This window comes from Lissotriton vulgaris, unplaced genomic scaffold (genome assembly GCF_964263255.1).
Source record: "Lissotriton vulgaris unplaced genomic scaffold, aLisVul1.2 SCAFFOLD_950, whole genome shotgun sequence".
In the NCBI taxonomy this organism is placed as follows: Eukaryota; Metazoa; Chordata; class Amphibia; order Caudata; family Salamandridae; genus Lissotriton; species Lissotriton vulgaris.
In genome coordinates this window covers 1-21,300 of record NW_028253017.1, presented here as the reverse complement: position 1 = coordinate 21,300, position 21,300 = coordinate 1, and the positions used below count along the sequence as shown (strand labels likewise).

General features: G+C 46.1%; 1 protein-coding gene across 4 annotated transcripts in view; it reads left to right on the top strand.

Moving 5' to 3' along the window:
- LOC147661188 (uncharacterized) overlaps positions 1 to 18,800 on the top strand; it is a 101,604-nt gene extending 82,804 nt beyond the window's left edge. The window contains exons 2-6 of one of the 4 annotated variants that reach the window (XR_015306011.1): positions 6,437 to 6,505; positions 7,370 to 7,453; positions 8,696 to 8,767; positions 15,660 to 15,710; positions 18,276 to 18,800. Coding sequence is in view for 1 of the 4 variants with exons in the window: in XM_086951253.1 (XP_086807379.1) it covers positions 9,650 to 9,757; positions 15,660 to 15,710; positions 18,276 to 18,497 (381 nt within the window). In the remaining 3 variants the exon portion in view is untranslated. Of the gene's footprint in view, positions 1 to 6,436; positions 6,506 to 7,369; positions 7,454 to 8,695; positions 8,768 to 9,574; positions 9,758 to 15,659; positions 15,711 to 18,275 lie in introns of those variants that run through there. The other 3 variants (XR_015306013.1, XR_015306012.1, XM_086951253.1) reach the window with 3 other exon arrangements.
- Positions 18,801 to 21,300: the final 2,500 nt, after the last annotated feature.

Genomic DNA, 21,300 nt, shown 5'->3' with positions numbered 1-21,300 from the left:
TAAAAGCTCAACCATTTCACACACGATGCTCGGGTAATGTAGGCAGTACACTTCCTCTGTCTGTGAAGACATTGACAACTACCTCCCCCCACAGTCCTGCACCAGGCCTCGGGCAATCGAAAGGATCCCACCTTCCTCTGGTAACTAATCCAGCGAGGCAATCTTTGAGTGCAACAATCAGCTCCAGCGTTTACAGAATCTCTTTTTGATCTTTGCATTAGATGTTTGCATTATTTACTCAGTATATTCTCTAAAGTCGCTTTCATGATGGGTTACTGGGTCGGTGGATTGCCGCCTTGAACTCTTGATACTGCTCTACACATACCACCAGCATTACTGTAGGCTTCTGACCTGAGTTGACCCTGATGACGCGGTGGTCCTCATTAACCCCTCAGCAGGCAGACCGTTTGCCTGTTTCTAGCGCCTTTCAAAAGTAGGTTATATAGCACTCTCTCACATGCAAATAATGTTTATTTTTACCGTTTGGCGTCCTTAGAGAAAGAATTTCGAGATATCATGCACTCTAGCATCCTAAAATCCTGCTTAAAAATGCTGACCTAGCCTAAAACTTCTGATTGTGTCTTCTCCTGTTTTTTTTCTGAATTACCCTCTCCTTACCTTCCATCCTCCGGCCTCCTATGTCTGAGTACAGCCAATTGTAAACTGTGTTTATATAGTGCTTACTACCCCTGACAAGGCATCACAGTGCTTTTCATCGAGTAGCATGCTTGCCTTAATCCAGGGCCGTTTCTAGGTATTTTGCCACCCTAGGCAAGCATTGAAAAATGCCGCCCCCTCCCTTTTACTACCATCACTTTCTCCCCCTTTCATCCAGGCTTTTCAATATAAAAGTAAATATTTAAACAGCATATTTCTGGGGTGAAAATAAATTGAAGCAGAGCTGAAGATTGCCTAGGAGCTCGGGACTGCAGCTCTGTAAGGACTGAGGCTGCTAGGGGATGGGGGCTCCAAGAGGGCTGGGACTGCTAGAGGACGAGAGTTGAAGGTGCCGAGGCTGCAAGTGGATGGGAGGTCTGAGGGACCAGAAGCTCTGGGACAGGAGCTAAGAATGCCTTGGGTTCCGGGGAAGGCCCGGGCTGCCATGGGGTAGAGAGTTCTGATAGGACTGGAGCTGCTAGAGTGTGGGACCTTTAACACCAAGGACAGGAGCTGTACAGACAAAAAGGGTTTCGAGAAGACCAGGACTGCTTGAGGATCAATCAATCAAAAAATGTATATAGCGCGCTACTCACCCGGAGGGTCTCAAGGCGCTTGGGGGAGGGGAGTCTGCTACTGCTCGAACAACCAGGTCTTGAGTTGCTTCCTGAAGAAGAGGTGGTCTTGGGTCTGACGGAGGTGGATGGGGAGGGAGTTCCATGTCTTGGCTGCCAGGTAGGAGAAGGATCTTCCTCCCATGGTGGCTCTTCGGATGCGTGGAACGGCGGCGAGGGCGTGGTTGGCCGAACGAAGCTGGCGGGTGGGATTGTAGAAGGTCAGGCGGTTGTTGAGGTACCTGGGGCCCAGGTCATGGAGGGCCTTGTGTGCGTGGGTGAGGAGACGGAACTTGATTCTCTTGTTGACGGGGAGCCAGTGCTGGTCTCTCAGGTGTCCGGAGATGTGGCTGTGGCAGGGGATGTCCAGGATGAGTTGTGCGGAGGCGTTCTGGATGCGTTGAAGTCTCTTCTGTAGTTTGGCTGTCGTTCCGGTGTATAGGGTGTTTCCGTAGTCCAGTCGACTGGTGACGAGTGCCTGTGTGACCGTCTTCCTGGTTTCGGTGGGGATCCATCAGAAGATCTTCCGGAGCATGCGTAGGATGTTGAAGCATGAGGACGAGACGGCGTTGACTTGTCTGGCCATCGAGAGGGAGGAGTCCAGGATGAAGCCCAGGTTGTGTCCGTTGGTTTGGGTGCACTGCCCAGGGCAGGGGGCCACCAGGAGTCGTCCCAGGTGGAGGAAGATGGTCCCAGGATGAGGACTTCCGTCTTGTCTGAGTTGAGTTTCAAGCGGCTGTTCTTCATCCACTCGGCTACTTCTTACATCCCTTCGTGTAGGTTGGTTCTGGCGGTGGCTGGGTCGTTGCTGAGGGAGAGGATCAGATGAGTGTCGTCGGCATAGGAGATGATATTGAGGTTGTGTTGGCGTGGGATGGCCGCGAGGGGGCTCATGTAGATGTTGAAGAGGGTGGGGCTGAGTGATGATCCTTGTGGTACGCCGCAGATGACTTTGGTGGCCTCCGATCTGAACGGGGGGAGGCGGACTCTCTGGGTTCTTCCGGATGGGAACTAAGAGGACTGAGGGACATAGCAGCTTGAGGAAGGGGTCCGTGAGAAGGCTGGCGGTCGCTCCAAGAGACTCCCCCGTGGCACTGTATGGTCCAAAGGGCAGGGGGATGCTAGAAGAAGCGAGCTCCAAGAAGGCCAGAGCCACTAGGCGATGGAAGGTCTGAGAACACAGGCTGGGTGTTAAGGAGAGTCTCCGAACGTACTGTGTCTCTGCCTCCCATGGGCTGAAATTTGAACTCTCAGTGCGGCCTAAGCCCTGTTACAGTTTTGAAAGTGCCTGTTCTCCAAGGAACCTGTCCCTGCCTTCAAGGCCCTGCTGCCGAGATCATGGACAGAATGCAGAATACATTAAAACATTCACCCCAGTCAAGAGATCTGGGTTAAATTTGGTGTTCCTTTGCTCACCGTGCCACCCCAGTTTAGACCCACCCATATGCAAATCTGTCTTGCCCCTGTTGGGAACAGTCCAGCCCAAATTGCCAGGCCAGTTCCTCCCTGGACCAGAAACGTGAACCCTGGGACCGGTTTTGGGGTTTCACCCCTCATCAGCCAGGCTAGCTTGAATCTTGAATGCTTGCATTGTCCAGCATTCCATCCATCATCTGTTTTTTTTTCAATTGTCACCCTAAGTGAGGATATGCCCAGACGTGGGCCACATGCTCGCTGCACCACCAGATTCAAGCTAGTCTGGCTAATGAGGGGTGATGCCCCGAAAGAGGTCCTAGGATGCTTGTTTCTGGTCCAGGGAGGACCTGGCCGGACAGTTCGGGATGGACTGTTCCCATGATGCACAGGGTCAAAACTGATTTGCATGTGGCTGTCTAAAGTGGAATGGCGTGGCATGCAAAAAAACGATAGATTTTACCCAGATCTGTGACTGACTGGGGTAATGTTTGTTTGGCTCAGCATTCCATCCATCTTCTGTTCTTTTTGCAGTCGTCAGCTTAGGTGGCAAAGAGTGTGTGTACCTACAACATCCGAAGCCACATTCCACTGTCGTGCTTTCACACGCCCATCTCCCTCCCTCCTCCTCTGCCCACCGACTGGGCCCAGATCACACAGAGCGCACTCCACGCGACGGGCGCTGTGCTTTTTGACAACTCTACCCTATCTGAAACAACAGTAGGAAGAAAAACCTGTCTCTGTCTGAAACATACACAAGGCTCCTACATAAAAGTGTACAGTTAAAGTTCACTGACTCGAAAGGATTGGTGGTAGTTTACAAATGATAAAGAATGTAATAATTTTATTACACAACTTCATGGATTAATGTTGGAGGTAACTCAGGTTTTAATGGAACAGGAGACCTGTACAGAACTGGAATTCTATTACTAAAGAGAGTTAAAGAACAAAGGGCCCAATATTCCTTCTGTAAGAATGTGCAAAGGTTTCCTCAGCGACCAAAGTAAGCATTTCTGCTTCGTAATGTGACAAAAGTAAACATTCTTGTCTGGGGTGTTGATAAAACATGTCACTTTAAGCATGTTTTGTGGTATCTGATAACTATGGATGTGTGTATGAGTGCTCGGAGTTATGCTGCGGACACTGTGGGTGTCTGTGTGTGTGGAAAAGGTGGGCAGTAGGAAAACAAAAAGAAACAGGTAAATAAGTAAGAGGCGAACTGATGGGGTAACAGTCAGGGGCACTCAGGAAAGGTATGGGGTAGAAATGAAGCCCAAAGCACAGGCCAAGGAGGTAGGACACGGGGACAGGTGGCAGTAGTGGACTGTGGTGAGGGGACGGGAGGTGTGCGTGCACACCTCTTCTGTAGCATACATTCATGGCAAATGCAACTAGAGGGCGACAAATGTTATTTGATGAGAGATAGGATCAGACTTTTAAAATCCGACCACTAACTTTGGAGAAAATAGGACGGCGACAATAAAATAATGACCAGGGGGTCCGTGTTTAGTTCTGACTTGTCGACACAGCTGTCTCTAAAACCATTGATAGCATGAGTTGAACGAAAGACTTCTCTGACTGAAGCTTACTATATGGGTATTTTAAAGAATGACTATCAATTGTCTCCTACGCCGACGATACGCAGCTCTTACTCACCCTCACCCAAATTCCTGCTGCTGGAGCCAATAACTTCCGAGCCTGTATGCAAGCATTGGCCACTTGGATGGATAATCACTACCTAAAATTGAACGGCTCCAAGACAGAAGTCTTGGTGGTTGGTGGTGATCAACGGCTCTGGACATGTGACTGGTGGCCAAGTTGTTTAGGCGCTATGCCTACACCATGTCCTGAAGTTAAGAACTTAGGGATATGGATGAATCCCACTCTCTCTTACGAGACACACATCAACCGTTTAGTAGGCAAGTGCTTTGGAGTCCTAAGGACTCTTAATAAAAACCCTGGACCTCCTTCCTTTTGAGGCTCGGCGCACTATGACCCAGGCACTGATTACGTCACGCCTCGACTATGGGAATGTCCTCTTCCTGGGAGCTTCTAGTAAAAGCATAGGACGACTCCAGATACTGCAAAATGCTGCAGCCCGCCTAGTGCTTAGACTCCCAAGAAGAGCCAACTCCAGAACCGCCCTCGAGGCCCTCCACTGGCTCCCAGTGAAAAAAAGAATAATGTACAAAGCCCTCCTAATATGTCATCGGATCCTTTGGCATAAAGCTCCCGGCTATCTGACAAGTCTGGTTACCTGGTATGAACCACGCAGATCGCTTAGATCGGGCGGCATGGGCACGCTTGTGACCCACCGCTATAGGAGAGAAAAAATGGGAGGTCGGTCCTTTAGAGTGGCGGCTGCCATAGGATGGAACAAACTTCCCATCAGTCTCTGCCTGGAGCCTTCGGAAACTATTTTCCGACGTCAACTGAAAACTCATCTGTTCTCCTCATAGTCTACTTTAATGTCCTCTGCCTCGCACTGTCCTCTCTCTGGCGAGTTTTTCTTCTCTCTTTTAGCGCGGGGACACGCCGGGATGGCGTAACCATGCGCTCTATAAATGTCTTTATTGTTATTATTATTATTATTATGATTAGAAAGGAGCAAGTTGGAGAGGAGAATGTCAAACGAGCAGAGGGTAAGAGCATGCAAGTGAGAAGGTGAAGGGAGCAGAAGCCCAAAACACGTTTTCCACCTAAAATACCCAGTGACCCCAGAAAAACATATTTACATAGATCCAGTTAAATACATGGCACGTGTTCAGCTTGGGCACCTGTACAGCTTGAACACAAATGGGCACTTATGCTGGGTCTAATATGCACGCTTTACAGCTACTGCAAGGTGAAACTTAGGTTACAGATTGAATAAAGTTAAAGTATAAGACACACCGCAGAATTCTAGAGACTCGACCTTGGCTTTGCCCTGAACACGCAATTTATCATTTCTTCTAACTAGAAGCCAATCAAAAAGTCAGTGACAAGCTGCATTTTTAATTATGCCTTGTGGAGAAAACGAGTGTCCTGATAAGAAGAGGCCGTGTAAGTTAACCTGGAAATCGTGGCGTATGGGATCTGACCCAGTTCAATACAGTTAACAAAGCAGCATTGGTGGGCAACATGCTCCCACCCAAACGCATCCGCCACAGGCATCTTGTAGCCATCTCTTCTAGAAGCACTGCTTGAGCAGTTCCTGATTCTAGTCATGGTTCATTCCAAATATTGCAGATTACATCTTTTTCACTTCCGGGTGCTGGGGCAAGGAGATTGACATGGGCCTGAATGCAAGGAGAATGGGCCCCAGCCTCCTGGTTTAGATGTGAAAGGCAGCCGTAATGAGGCACCCTGGCAGCTATGACTGAACCAGGGGGGGCCTCAAACCATCTGTAATCTGTACATAAGGCCCTTTATCTTCCTAGCCCTGCGGGGATTAAAGGGGTGTTTCATTGGTACACTCCGGCAAGAAAACGACAGCGCCTAGATGCTTTCGGGTAATTGTGTGCGCTATAAAAATGAATTCAAATCAAAACCCCTGCGCCTTGGAGCCAATGTACTTGCTGCAGCTAGGTGGTCAGTGAAGGTGTGTGGATGTTTTGAAGTGTGTCTGTGGGGAAGGCTCGAAGGCCTGTCTGAGAGAGATATGGATTTGTGGGGTTCCTCTGATATCCATCTATAAGGGGGTTCGAAGCGCATGCGAAGAAGGAAAGTACATCACATGCTTATCTATTAATATGTCTCTTTGTCACCTGCAGACTCCAGGATTGCGTGGAGGAGAAGAGAAGCTACAGCGTGGAGACAGACCAGCTGCTGTCACCCAAAAGGTACCAATGCTGGGCAGAGGGCGGGAGGGGAAGGTAGCACTGTCAGGGCAGAATGGAGGCGAGGTGGAAGTGAAACTAAAAACTCCCAACTGGACTCAGCAAGGGAAGGTAGAAGACAGGGAAGGAAGGGATGAGAGGGTCCGAAGGGATGGGAAGAGGGAGAGGCTGTCAAGGAGAAGCAATTCTTTACTTATCGTTACTCATTCATCTACTTATGCAAGCTGGCAGAAACCTTCACTGGATTAGTTTTAGTCCATCTTTTTCCATTCTCGTTCACATTTACAGATGTATACTTTCTAAAGAGTATGAAACACCCTTCCACAGTGATATCACTAGGGAATAAATACAGGGCTGTCTGAATGGTGTGCATTGGTGTATAGGTCTCTCAGCCAAGAACGTCAGTGTGGTGCCGGGGAGACGGGAGGGGCAGAGGGTACTGATTGGGCATGTATTAAATTACACATATTCACCTTTTGTTAAGACACGGGTGGGTGGTTTACATGATTTGGACAGAACTACAAGATTTTCAGTCAGGTCCGAATTTGTGGTCAGTTACCAAGTTTCAGCCTAATCAATCTTCAGTATATTGGTATTTTTTTCAGTCCATTTACAGAATCTGGACTAGTCTATGTATGTCAATCTATGATACAATCAATTTTAATGTTTACACCTGAATGCAGATATTTCTATTATTTATCATTGCGATCTCCCCGCATTTAGGGCCCTTTATATGGTATTTAGGTCATTTTCAAGCACATTCCTTCTATAAGTACTCAAGAAGTGTTGCAAGTGTTACGTGTATTTATTTATTTTATCTTGGAGTTTGGTATAGCGCCACTATGTTGCCTTTCGACCTCTTTATAGCTGTTGCAGGTTCTGGAAACAGAGGGAGACAAAATGAGAAGAAAATCGACGGTGGAAGTAACCGTGGGGGGCAAGGGACAAAGGGTACGTGAAGTGATGTGTCAGGGCTGAAGGGATAAATTAAATGCTGGGACTTCTGGAAGAGTTAGTGTGGGTCAGACTAGAATCAGAGGCGTTGTCTAGGGTTAAATTCACAGGATCATGGGTAGCAGGAAGCTGGATCAGAGGCTCAGAAATATAAGACTGAGGACTGCTGTTTAGACAATTGGTCTGATGGTAAAGAGAAGCACACAGGCCAAGGAGGAAAGCCAAGATGTGTGGTCTGTGCCTGTGGTGGATTGAACCTCAGGGGTGCAAAGTAGGTCAAATTCTGTAGGCAGGTTCAGTTTCAGAGTCAGGAGATGAAGGAAGTCACCCGATTATCGTCACCCGGGTCACTCGCGACCACCTCCCAGCCTTCTACACAAATGAAGAGTCGGTCAGACAGTAGAGAATGCAAACCAAAGATATTTATTGAAAGTACACTCGAGTGGAGTCCTGTCTGACCAGCCTCCGTAGAGTGCTGCAGAAGGACTGACTTCTACCAACAGGACAGCATATACGGTATATTTTCAAGATCACTAGACAAGCCCAGACTGGAAATTTCCAGTTGGTAGCTAGTGAACAATGGGGATACAGAAGGATGAGTTGCAATCCCAGGACCAGGTACATGTTATCTCAGAGCCAAGGTTACTTGGACTGCACCCACTGCTGTAAGGTTGGGAGCATGCCTATCTAGCAAGAAAGGTATGCGATGACAATAACAGTCTATTCATTAGCACAGCAAAGCTCAAGCTTGGAGGAATACAGGGAGATAAAATATCGCAGCTGCTTTTTTCTGAGGCAGACAAAGTGAGACAGAAATTAGTTTTGATCATGGCTCAAACTAGCGGTTCAACTTAAAATGGTGCAGCAAATGTTAACTTTACACAGAGCAATGTACTAGCAGAATGAATGCATGACATTTACATTTCAACAGAGATAAAGTGAAGTATTAGGGTTGGGCTGATGTAAAGGCGCAAGTAGTGTGATGTAGGGTCAGAAGGGAAGTTTGGGAGAGGGGTAACCTTGGTCATTTGTGTCTGAGTCATGGAGTTTAATCATGGCTGAACTGCGGACACTTGGAGGGTGGGGTTGGAATGATGGCCAGAGGGCAGGATCAGAGTCTGCCCAGAAGGTCACAGCTGGGGGACTGACCAGTTTTCAGGTGATCTCTGTAGGGTGTCTCGGGTCTGAGTGTGCAGAATACATGGTTAACTGATATTTGTATTACTTTCTTGTACTCAGAGAATCCAGCCAGTAACTCACCCAAGTGCAGATGGCCACCCCGATGCAGATGGAGCTAGAAGCTAAAAGCAGGTATGAAGATGGTAAAGTGTTTTCATATTGCACTGCCCCGAAAGACAGGTCTGCAAGGCTGTCAGGATGAGCCAGTACAATTGCTGGAATTAACGGTGTTGGTGCATTAAGTAATTCGAACACAAAATGATGGAAGAAGCGCTGAAAATTTTCAGACACTCACCGCCAGTCACAAATCTGGGTTGAATCTATCATTCTTTAACTCACTTCGCCACCCCAGTTCAGACACAGCTATTTGCAAACCAATCTTGACCCTGTGCCTCATGGGAGCAGTCCAGCCCGAACTGCTATGACATGTCTTCCCTGGACTGGAAAGAAGCATCCTGGGACCGGTTTCTGGGTAACACCCTTCATCAGCCAGGCTAGCTTGAATCCAGTGGCAAAGTGAGCAAGGGACCCACGTCTGGGCATGCCCTGCCAACTAAGGGCGAAGAAAGCGAACACAAGAACTGATTTGCATATGGCTGGGTCCAATCTGGAATGGCATGTTGCGCAAAAAAAGCGATGCATTTAGGCCCAAATTTCTGTACTGGGGTGAATGTATGACATTGTTCTGCATTCTGTCCATCAATTGTTCCTTTTGCATTAAATAATTCTGCACACTGTGCTTCCGCAGCACCACGCCCTTGAAGATACATTTGCCTCACCAGTGCAACCTGAGTACACAACTTGATAGCTTCAATCATCGTGGAAACACGTCGGTGTGGATCTGGTTTCACTGCAGATCCTCTTCTCTGTGGACAGTCTGGTTTCCCAGGACACAGGGTTGTTTGTTACAGTGGGGTTGAGTCCAGAGGTTGAGCAGAACGGATCCCAGCTGCCACTTATCCGACTGCGCCCCAACGAAATTACATGCAGGGTTGAGACGGTTCAACACAGAAAATGGCTGAAAAAGGAAGAGCTGGCCAGAAGACAGCCTCTTGTGCACCCCTGCCAAGTGCATGGACCCTTCCAGAGGAGCATTTTATGGAAAAGAGAGACCGATATGATGTAAGACCGTCTAGTGTTTTCAAGGGTGGCTCGAATAGGTGGTAGAGCATGGCTCTGTGTGTTTCTTTTTGGCCAGAATGTACATTAATGCCTTCTAATACTAAAGCGTCTGTCTTAAGAATGATTGGGGGCCGAGGGGAGAGGCTGAAGAGTGAGCAGTAGTCAGCCGATGTGGCCTCTTGTGATACACAACATGGTCTATTATGAGTGAATGCACTAGCATGGGAGGATCGATAAAGCAAGTGTAAAAGGGAGGACGGTGTTTTTCCACCAGCCATGACTAAAGGTGATGCTAGCTCAGAGATGCCCCGTGGGAGTGATAGACCGTTGGAAGAGGTGCAATGTATCATGTTTATTCATTTGCATGCATGCTTTCAAACGAGGGACAGGAGCTATTGAGATTAAGCTTCAAAGAAGCAGTTGGGAGCACTCACGGGGTTTTTAAATTCCTTTAATCAACAGCGGAAGCTTTCGGGCAAATGTGCCTTTCTCAACGCTGCTGACGAAAAGGAGTCAGCCTCAGCATGCGGATTTCAAGTCGAGTAATTCAATCCCATTGGAGGTTTATAAAACATAACAAGTGAAGAAGGACTGCTGCCATATCAATGTCAATTCTTTGTTTTTCCGGCGGCCATCAGAGCATTGTATTTTACAGTTCGTCGTCATACATCAATTAGATATTTCACCATCAGATCAGCAGAAAAGGAGGCGGGCACGGACTCATCTTACCATCTCTTTACAAGATTGCCACGGGCAGGGTAAAATGAGATTGTGTGCCCGCCGTTTCTGCTCATCTGATGGTGAAATATCTAATTGATGTAGGACGACCTGCATTGTTTTCTATTTATGGAAGAGTGCGGGTGTTTTCCTTTGGAAGTGAACTGTAAAATACAATGCTCTGATTGATGGCCGCCGGCAAAACAAAGTATTGACATTAATATGGCCGCAGTACATCTTCACTTGTTATGTTTTATAAACTTTCATTCAATGGGATAGAAATAGTTGACTTTAAAATCAGCATGTTGAGGCTGGCTCCCTTTCGTGTTTTTTTAATTGGAAAAGTATACAACAGCCATGGTGGGGTACCATAAGAGGCACCCCACCCGCAGGGCCGGCTTTAACGCTGGCGGCGCCCAGTAAGAAAATCATTTTTGGTGCCGACACCCCATCGCTGCCTCGTCGGATTCTCTTACTACCAACGGGCAAAGGTGCCCCCTCATCTCTCCAATCAAAAGTTGTTGCTAAAAACAGCACCCCTCCCCGTAGGTCAGCGCACCCTCCACAGGTCAGCACCCAGTGCGGCTGCACCTGTCGCATTGCCCCAAAGCCAGCCATGCACACCCGAAGGAAGTATTAGGGGGCTCAGAGAGGCATGGATAAATGTACCAAACCCCCCCAAAATGGGTTATGGTGTGCAACAATCGCAACATTACTGAAATTAGCGATTCAGCAACCGCCATTTTGTGAGAGCAAAAAAGTAACATTTTGTGCTGAAACTCACTTTTATTCAACTCACAAGTTTTCACCAACCAACCTGCAGCAGATGGGGTGCAGCCCTGGCTACAGTAAGGGCTGGCTGTCCTGCTGCAAACAGCTGCAGCATACAGCTGTACTGCAGGGTTGATTACCAGCAGCAGGGTGGGCACCGGATAGGGGTTTTCCACACACAGCAGGTTGGACGCAGGGCCTGGCTGCTGTCGAGGCTACCTGCCCTAAGGGCTACATGTGCAGTACATAGCCGAACGCCATGCATATGGGATGTTGGCTGGCCGTAGCTGGTTGGGCGCAGTGCCTGGCCAAAAGCCATGCACACTTGGGATGGCTGTACAGGGCAGGGAGGGGGGCAAGGTGGGGTGAGTCCTGCTGGTAACACCCCGAAGGATGTGCATAATGGATGTCGGCTTGCTGCATTGGGTTGAGCTCACTGCCTGACTACTGAATGCCATGTGCAGCAAGCGGGGCATTTGTGGGGGAACAAGTGCAAGGTGGGTGGGGTACAGGGCGATGTCATAGGCTAGGACTTTCAGACAACCCCTTCTGCACCTAGCCAACGGTGGAGCAAAGGCTGTGCATAGTGTTGGTGGTAATTAAGAACATATTAAAAAATTGTGAAATTAATGAGAAAAAAACTGTTAAAAAGTGAGTTATGGTTCAGCTTCAAACACCTAAAACTCTGAAATTCATCAATCATGGTTAGTAACGTGCACAAAGCGATACAAAAGGGGATGATGGACGGAGCGCTTGAGCAAATCACTCACTCACCCCCAGTCAACAGATCTGGGTTTAATCCATCACCATTCTTTAGCTCACTCAGCCACCCCAGTTCAGACATGGCCATATGCAAATCAGTCTGACCCTGTGCCTCATGGGAACAGTCCAGGCCGAACTGCCAAGCCATGTCTTCCCTGGACCGGAAACAAGCATCCTAGGACCGGTTTCGGATTCATAATCCTCATCACCCAGGCTATCTTGAATCCAGTGGCCAAGTGAGCAAGGGACTCACGTCTGAGCATACCCTGCCAACTTGGGGCGAACAAAGCGATACAAAAGGGGATGATGGACGGAGCGCTTGAGCAAATCAAACACTCACCCCCAGTCAACTGATCTGGGTTTAATCCATCACCATTCTTTAGCTCACTCAGCCACCCCAGTTCAGACATGGCCATATGCAAATCAGTCTGGCCCTGTGCCTCATGGGAACAGTCCAGCCCGAACTGCCAAGCCATTTCTTCCCTGGACTGGAAACAAGCATCCTGGGACAGGTTTCGGATTCATAATCCTCATCAGCCAGGCTATCTTGAATCCAGTGGCCAAGTGAGCAAGGGACTCACGTCTGAGCATACCCTGCCAACTTGGGGCGAACAAAGCGATACAAAAGGGGATGCTGGACGGAGCGCTTGAGCAAATCAAACACTCACCCCCAGTCAACTGATCTGGGTTTAATCCATCACCATTCTTTATCTCACTCAGCCACCCCAGTTCAGACATGGCCATATGCAAATCAGTCTGACCCTGTGCCTCATGGGAACAGTCCAGCTCGAACTGCCAAGCCATGTCTTCCCTGGACCGGAAACAAGCATCCTGGGACCGGTTTCGGATTCATAATCCTCATCAGCCAGGCTATCTTGAATCCAGTGGCCAAGCGAGCAAGGGACTCACGTCTACGTCTACCGAGCACAAGATGACTGCCAACACTTCCTGGTTTTAAGTGTTGACAGCCAATGAGCATGCAGCTTTCTCGGGAAGGTACGCGTAACGTACGCGTACCGTACGCGTACCGTGCGCGTACGGTACGCGCACCCCGTGATTTTTCTGCTTTCTTGTGCCTCAGTCTACCGAGGTACAAGATGGCTGCCAGCAGTTTCTGGTTTGGGGTGTTGACAGACAGTTGACAGCCAATCTGCATGCAGCTCATGCAAGAGAAGGTACGCGTACCATACGCGTACGATACGCGTATGGTACGCCTACGGTACGCGCTTATAGATATATATTTTTTTTCTTTTGATTTTTTCAGGAACTACTGGAGAGATTTACACTATTTAAGCAAAAGTGTGATCTGCGAATCAGACTCTACCATTTTGCCAAATTTCTTGTAATTCCGTTCAGCCGTTCGGGCTGTAGCCTTGTCTAATCGTCCTATGGAAAATAACATGGGGAAAACACGTTTTGGGACCCCCCTTTTTTCTCAGCCCCCACTTGACGAATCCCCCCAAAACTTTCCATCTTCTTTGAGAAATTTGCGAGGATTCATCAACCGGCGCCAAAGTTATTCCCAATAGAATGTTGCGGATTTCCTATGGAAACTAGGTAACAACTATAACTACCTACTGGCGATGCCCAGTAGGATATATATATATATATATATATATATATATATATATACACATTTATATATATATATATTATTTATACACCTACATGTGAATCTGCAATCCCTGTATAAAAACCAGTCTCTAATTCCTTTATAATAGGCGACTTGTGATGCACCCAGTCGCCTATTATAAAGAAATGACACCAGAACTCAACTCTGATCATTTGTTACAGTTGAGATCTGACATCACAATTCAGGTCAGGTCACAGATCATAATTAAAGCAGCTGCTTAAAGAAAAATTAAACATAGCTTTTCTTTCTCCTGCTCCATTTGTCTTGCTTAGTGCAGTAGCAACTGGAATGTAAGGAGGGTGGTGGGGCGGGAGGAACAAAAATAAAAGCAAAAAAACAAGCAAACAAAAAATAACTCCACTTACCTTTCTGGCGCTACATCCTCCTCCTTGCTCAGGTCTTCGGCAGGCTGGGTCTGGGACCCAGGAAACTGCAGTAACCAATCATGGCGCTGCTCTCATGCAGCATGAAAGAAGCACCAAAATTGGAGTAGGTGGCATCCTTTGGTGCTCCCGGGAACACTGGAGCCCTATGCTGTCTCTCCCAGCTGTCTAAGACAACTGGCTTAGAGAGGTTAAAAATGCGCATGCCTGGCTGGCCGTTGCAAGACGGCCAGCCAAAAAGACATGCGCACTTTAAACTTAAAGTGCCCTACCCATCACTGCTTTCTGCTGCTGCCTGACTGGCAGCAGCACAAATCAGAAAGCCCCACCCCCGTCCTGGTGCTCATCTCAGGAAGAGGTTTTAAAAAATAAAATGGTAATAAAGTAACTTTATTACCATTTTATTTTTGTATCTCTAAGGGTACTTTTTTAGTGGAGCAACGCTCCTCCGCCTTAATGGTGGAGCTGCCCCCGGCTTAGTGACAAGTAGAAAGGAGATGTTGAAGGCAACGTGTTAATTTTTTACACTCCTTAGATAATTGTAGAAAAGTTAGAAAGTTTCTGTATGTTTCTTCACATTCCAAACTACTGCAACATTTTTTTACTGACTTGTATTAAACTGATTCTAGCATCGTTTTGCAACAGACATCTAACAGTTTTTTTGATTATTTAAATTTGCACTAGAGATTGAATGAATAAGAAGGATTTGTAAAGTGCAGCAACTGCTCTAACCGGAACTTCCCGGCGCTAATTGCAGGACTAAAAGTAGGCGACCATCAGTTCTTTTCTAACAAAAGAGGCAAGGGAAAAATATCCTATTTCTTTAAAAGATTAGAAATTAAAAATTGCTTTGAACATAGATTCCAAAGACATATTCCGAATATGGTCAGGAAGAGAGTTCCAAAGTTTGGGAGCCAGAAAGGAGAGGGCCCTGCCTCCAGCTCTAGATTTATATATTCTTGGGATACGCAGAAAGCTTGGGTGGGTAAAATGTAAGTTTCTGCAAGGTTGGTACTTTTTAATCAATGTTTTGAACGTAACTTGGGCCTGTCGTTTTCAGTGCCCTAAAGATGACTACAAGAGCTTTGAATTTTCTTCTTTGGCTGATCGAAAGCCTGTAGAGTGTTTTTAACCTCTTTCGGATTGTGTTGCGCTGTGGAATGTTCAGCACCTGGTGAGCCTCCGCATTCTTGATTATTACCCTTTAGTCTACTTACAAGCTTTTGAGGGGCCCCAAGTAACAGGACATTTGCATAATCTAGCCTAGATGTGATTAAGGAATGATTGATGGAGATTGTATTTTATTTTTCATATCTGCAAACATGCCTTCACTTTCATATGAAAGAGGTATACTACCAACCATTTTTAAAGTTTTTGGGGAAGGTGATGATGTGACCATGTATTATATGGGATAATGTGCCCCCTTCCATACATGATAAAGATATTGCAAGTCATGCAATTTGTATGCCAGCAACATGTTACCAATATATATGTGAGGTACCCTGGGGAAGCACAACCTAACATTCTAGAAGTGGACGCCTGGCTTCTGGTTGCAGGTGCTCTTATGTTGTAAGGCATAAAGGGGAAGAGCAGTGGAGGGGCATTAATAAAGATATGAAACTTTTTTCTTCTCTAGGTTTGGGCCCTAGGAATGCAGAGCACTTTATTGACCATGGCTAGAAAACTGGTGAGTAAATTGCTTCTTTCCACAAGATGCCAGAACCCAGCAGGAAATTCTATAGCAATAGAAACTGATACTGGCTGGTAGGTTGTTACTTAACTATTATCCATATGCGAGGGTGACCTCTGGTAGTCGTTGACCAGACCACGCTGGGTCAGAGGGTGTAATGCGTATCCGAAGGCCCTGCTTCACGCCAGTCCATAGATACCTGTAAGTGCTCTTACCCTTGCATTATAGAGCGATAGTGAATGAGACCCTTAAAATATTGGATATAATGCTCTACATTTTCTTATTTAGTGTGTGCCTGTGGGACTATTTAGGTGGAAAGTTACAAGCATCACAGCTGCATTTTTCTTTGGTGGTAAAGTTCAATCTTTTTCCTTTTGAAATGCATTGTAGTGTCTGGCTGCTTTTGAGGATCACAAAAAGTGTCATGTTGAAAGGGTGGTAATAGATTTTAGTCACAATAGACATAATTTATTGGTGGCGTTGTGGTGAATTCTAAGGATAAAATACTGATGCTCTCCTGGCCTTCCATGAACAATCTTTCTTGGTTAGGGTAAAAGGAGGACAGACACCTTTTCTATAAATTCACAAATATATTCCTCATCTATGTGAGAAACAAAATGTCTGAAATACAGTGTAAAACATGTACTGACAGCAGCAGCAGCAGCAGTAGTCTGTCTGTTGATTTCCCAGTGTTCTACTCCAGCTTCATGACAAAGTTCTAATGAACCTCTAGAATGCTAACTTTCTATATAATTGTCAAAAAGGCACATTATGGGAAATCAGCTGTTTAAAGAAATTTGAAGTTAAGTATGCATTGTAATATTTTATGGCTTTATGAATTTCTAAAGGGTTAAAATTAGTTAGTGAGAGAGATTCCTACCTAAGTCCAGCATGTCCTTCCCATATCTATTCCCTTAGTCTATCTTTCCTCTCTGTCATTAATACCTCCTTACATTTTAAATAGTACAAATTTGATAAACATAGAAGATCTTGTCAGTCTTCCATTTAAATGCATGGAAGTGGATATTTTTAGAGGTGCAGAAAGCTATTTGCAGACAGATCGTGTATTTAAAATGAAAACATGTGTGCTCTTGTTGGTAGCGACATGAAATGAGTTGCTGTTTAGACATTCAATATTTCTTTTTACTTCTCCCTTTTCCTTCTGTTATTAGCTGCATATCCCTTCATGATTTTCAATCAGTTGTAAAACAATTAAATACAAGGAAATAATAAAACAAATTATAAAATATATATTTAATGGCTATACAAAATCTCTCTCTATACCTTACGAACGACCAGAAAGAAAAGTTAATTCTTGAAAAATATTTTAAAATAAGTGATATTGTAACTGAGATAGAACAGTTGAGCAACTATTTTAAAACACAGTGAAAACCGTTATTGGCTGCACAGTTTTCACAAACTGGGAACTCTTTAAATATATTAAAAAAACACAAGAAAAGGAACGTTTTTGGACTCCTTTCTGAAACTTGCAACATCACAGACTGAGACCCATTTTCATGTGCCAATAGTGCCCCTGCGTCCTCATCTACAGAGCAAGGGTTCCTTCCCAGGAGCCCGGCAGTATATTCCCTGCCCCATGACAAGCTCTGAACCTGCACGTGTGGCGATCACCAAGGAAGCCAGGCAGCTTTTTGGTCACTGAATATTCCAACAACTTCACCAGATGGGGAGGTTCATGATAGGGCGAGAATTGGAGGACCCTGTGTTTGAAAGGTTACATTTCTTCCAAATTGGAGTAAATTATCCTTTGTGGGCTCAGGATGAGTGACTTTTTGAGGAAGAAGTTAATCCAGTGTTTGACAATTTTGGTAAAAGAAGCAGCATGTTGTCTGCAGCTCGTAGCCAGCCACAATAATACTTCTGCATGATGGTCCCTACTAACACACACAGAAAATACTGAAATACAATCAATCCAGACGTCTCTGCAGTCTCCAACCAAACTGCCACGGGATCCATCATCTTTTACGTAACATGATATTGATGGCCTGCTGCTGGTTTGTCTCAAAGTCTTTTTTCAGAACAGGTGCCAATCCACCAAAGCCCACTCATAGACCACTTTGTGGTATTGTTCAGCCAATACTGTTCCACACATTATTTGTATCAAACATGGACACGCTCCAAAATCTTACAACCCAGCATTCCACTTCTGTACCCCGGCAGATGGGAGATATATTTATGAGTCTTATTAAAATGGTCAAACTCAAATTTAAATAAATAAACTTCAAGCTATACTTTGATTCACACATAGAATCATTGGGACTAACATTTATTTTATAATGTAGCACGAAATTGAGGCCAGAACAAACACCTTGCTTCTTGGAGTCTCTATACTGCCAATCTGAGGCTCTGCATCTGCATCAGCTGAAGATAATGTATCTGCCACCCACTCAGTTCTTATTGTCATCCTAACACCAGGGATCTTCTGTGGAAATTGGTCCACACGTTGAGTAGCAAATATTTTGTCAGACATTCATTAACTGCTCAAATTGTATTTAAAAGCTTCAGTTCTAATCACATTTTCGGCCTTTTTTTGTATCCTAGCGAGAGTCCCGGGATCGCTACCCTGACCCAAATGAGGATCTTTACTCCACGCCATCGCAAGCAGACCTGGCCATCCAGCATCAAGCCTGTCGGCGACAGCTCTTACACCTCCTGGGGCATGGAGACTGGGAGCCAGAAGACCTTGATGGTGGTCCAAATGAGTCTGTCACACTCATGGTGAGGGGCGGGCGCTCGGCACCTTCAACACAAAGGGAAGGATGAAGAAATCTTGAGTACACCAATTCAGCACCTCCTGATACTTCAAGTTTCACTCATTGTGAGTGAGTCTCACACTTGGAAACTACCATTATGCTGTTCAAAAGACCCCCTTCTCTTACACTGACTGGCATTTGAACTCTCCAATTTAAGGGATTTATTTCCAAAGCAGCACGAGGAACTCCACACGCACACAACGCACTAGACCCCAGGACGTTTACCTTAGGGTATTGTAGAGCTCATTCCAAATCAAAGGCGATTGCAGCCTTCTCCAGTCAGATATTAAATGCTTTTCACCTCCCCTTGGAATGCTGGTCTGGAGTGTTTCTCTGGTGGCCCATGTTGAGAATGCAGAGACCACATTGTTTGTGGTGGTGGCTTAACCTGTGGATGTGCCATTCTTTCACAACTGCGATGCAGCATCCACAATGCGTGGCTCAATGGTTAGAGCGGCAGACCCTGATGCAGAGGTATGGCCGGGGACCAGGGTTCAATTCCCGCCTCAGCGGCTCTTGGACTCAATCTCCCGGACTGATCATTCTCGCCTCGGTGCCTAGTCTAATCATGGGTCCCACTCTATGACTCTGGGCAATAGCTTGCTTAATCTCCACAACGGCCCCAGCAGCGCTTGGATGCCTGGCTTCACCTTGGTTGTGCCCAGGAGTGGACATCTCACAGGAAAGCCAGGAAGGGTTCCACAGTGGTATGAAAACAGCTCTACGAGACCTCTGGGTAGAAGACGCCATATAAATACAAACATGTATACACAATGAGAGGCAAAAGGGTGGAAGGTGCTATGGACTCAATGGACTCAAAGGCAAAGAACACACATTAGCCTTCCTCTCTCCCTCTTAGTAGTGTCATGGTTAGATGGCAACCTCTATGCCAGAAATACATACACTCACACCCAATGTGTGGAGAGGTGTGGTGCAGCGGCAAGGGCAGCTGACTTCGGAGCACAGGGTTCACGGTTCGATCCCTGGCTCCGGCGGCAGCTCAACTCAGCACCATGTGACTCTGGGCAATAGCTCACTTAATTTCCACAACAGCCCCCAGCGCCTTGAGACCCGTAAGGGTGAGTAGTTCGTCCTTTACAAATACGGATTTACAATGTACCACAGTCATTGGTCTACATCCTCTAATTACAAAGAAAACAGGAATTCAACCAGAAATACCAGTGCAAGATTTCCTCAGATACAGAGCACTTGAACAAGAGAGTCAGCGGCCTGCTTGTTTACTTCACACACAGGTAGAGCACAGGCATTTACAGTGCACGCATCTCTCACAAACATGCTGTTACAGCATGGGTAGCTTCCCTCACATGAAGAAAAAGTACAGTGCAGGCTGCTATAGTGCAAGTATGCAAGTTCCCCCATAAAGAAGAGGTGACGGACAACAGCAGTGCAAGCTTCCCTCATACATAGAACAGGTACAACACTGACCGCTGTAGTGCAAGCAACCCTGAAGCACAGGCAGTTGGAGTGAAATCACCCCTTATGCGCATATCAACTACAGCACAGGCATCAATAGTGTAAGCGACCCTCTGCACAAATCAAACAGCCGTGCACAACTTATTTATGCAAAAAACAGTAATATCACAGACAGCAGCAATGCGATCGTTTCCCACACACAGAATAGCCAGAGGACTAAAAGCAGCAGTGCATGCATTCCTCTGCCACAGATAACCATGGGTCTGTGTTAATCACTGTGACTGGACGAAGGGATAGGATTCTGAGATTTCCCAACATCACTACTGCAATGAGCAAGGTGGAGCTCTGAGGTGAACTGGGAGGGAAGAGGTCTGGGGACCTTGTGGGTGGCAGGGAGAATCAGAACATTACCTTTTAGGTAAACATATTTTTTGACATTCATTTGTAGAACCACAAGCCACTCCATAAGTAAATATAGGACTCGGATTATATTAAATCCTGTCAATGCCACGGAATCGCAGACTTGGCCACAGGCAAGTGTGTCTGTGGGTCCACCTAATGCCAATGAACAGTTGAATGCTTCAAGCATCATTTTTATGTCAGCAGGAGCATTTTAGTCATGAACAAAGGATGTGTGGGCGCGTTAGTCGTTCAGAGCAAACCAGATTAAAAAAAATATACTGTGTGCTGAAGATATGGTGGACAGCAATATGCGTTTAGGCCATTACTGGACTGCTCACGTATATTATTTTCTTTTTTCTGTTTATATGTACATTACACATATTTACATTTTTAAATGCCACATGCCTACAGTAGGATTAGAACTCCGGTCTTCAAGTTCCAGTGTCATGATGAGTCCCTTTGACTTTGCTGATAATAAAAGCTGTTGCTCGGATTGGGAGGTAGGACGTAGGAGCCTGGAGACAGTTAACATGCAACCTGTTCAACCCTGTCACTCTCTACCAATAGAAAAAGGTTATTTACGACATACGTCAGAATATAATTTTAAGAAGTAAAATATACTCACATTTCTCAAATACTGATCTGAAGGTATGCAGTATGTAAATTGTATTTTGATAGCGCAAACCAAGCCAAAAGGCAGCAGAGCTCTGTGCATGGCCATAGACGAGCATAAAGTCGAGGAGAAACAAAGAGGGAGCTGGGTCGTGAATAATGAATGCACTGTGATGCAGTGTTCTGTAAAAAGGTGAGTCTTCAACTTGTCCTAAATTAGAGCAGCATTGGGGTGATTCTGATGGATACGGAGATGTTGTTCCAGAACCTGGATGCATTGTTGGAAAACGCCTGTCATCCTGTTTTTTCTTTTTTACACTTGGTAGTCTGCATTTTAATTTTATCTTGGCTGCGGGTGTGCTGAG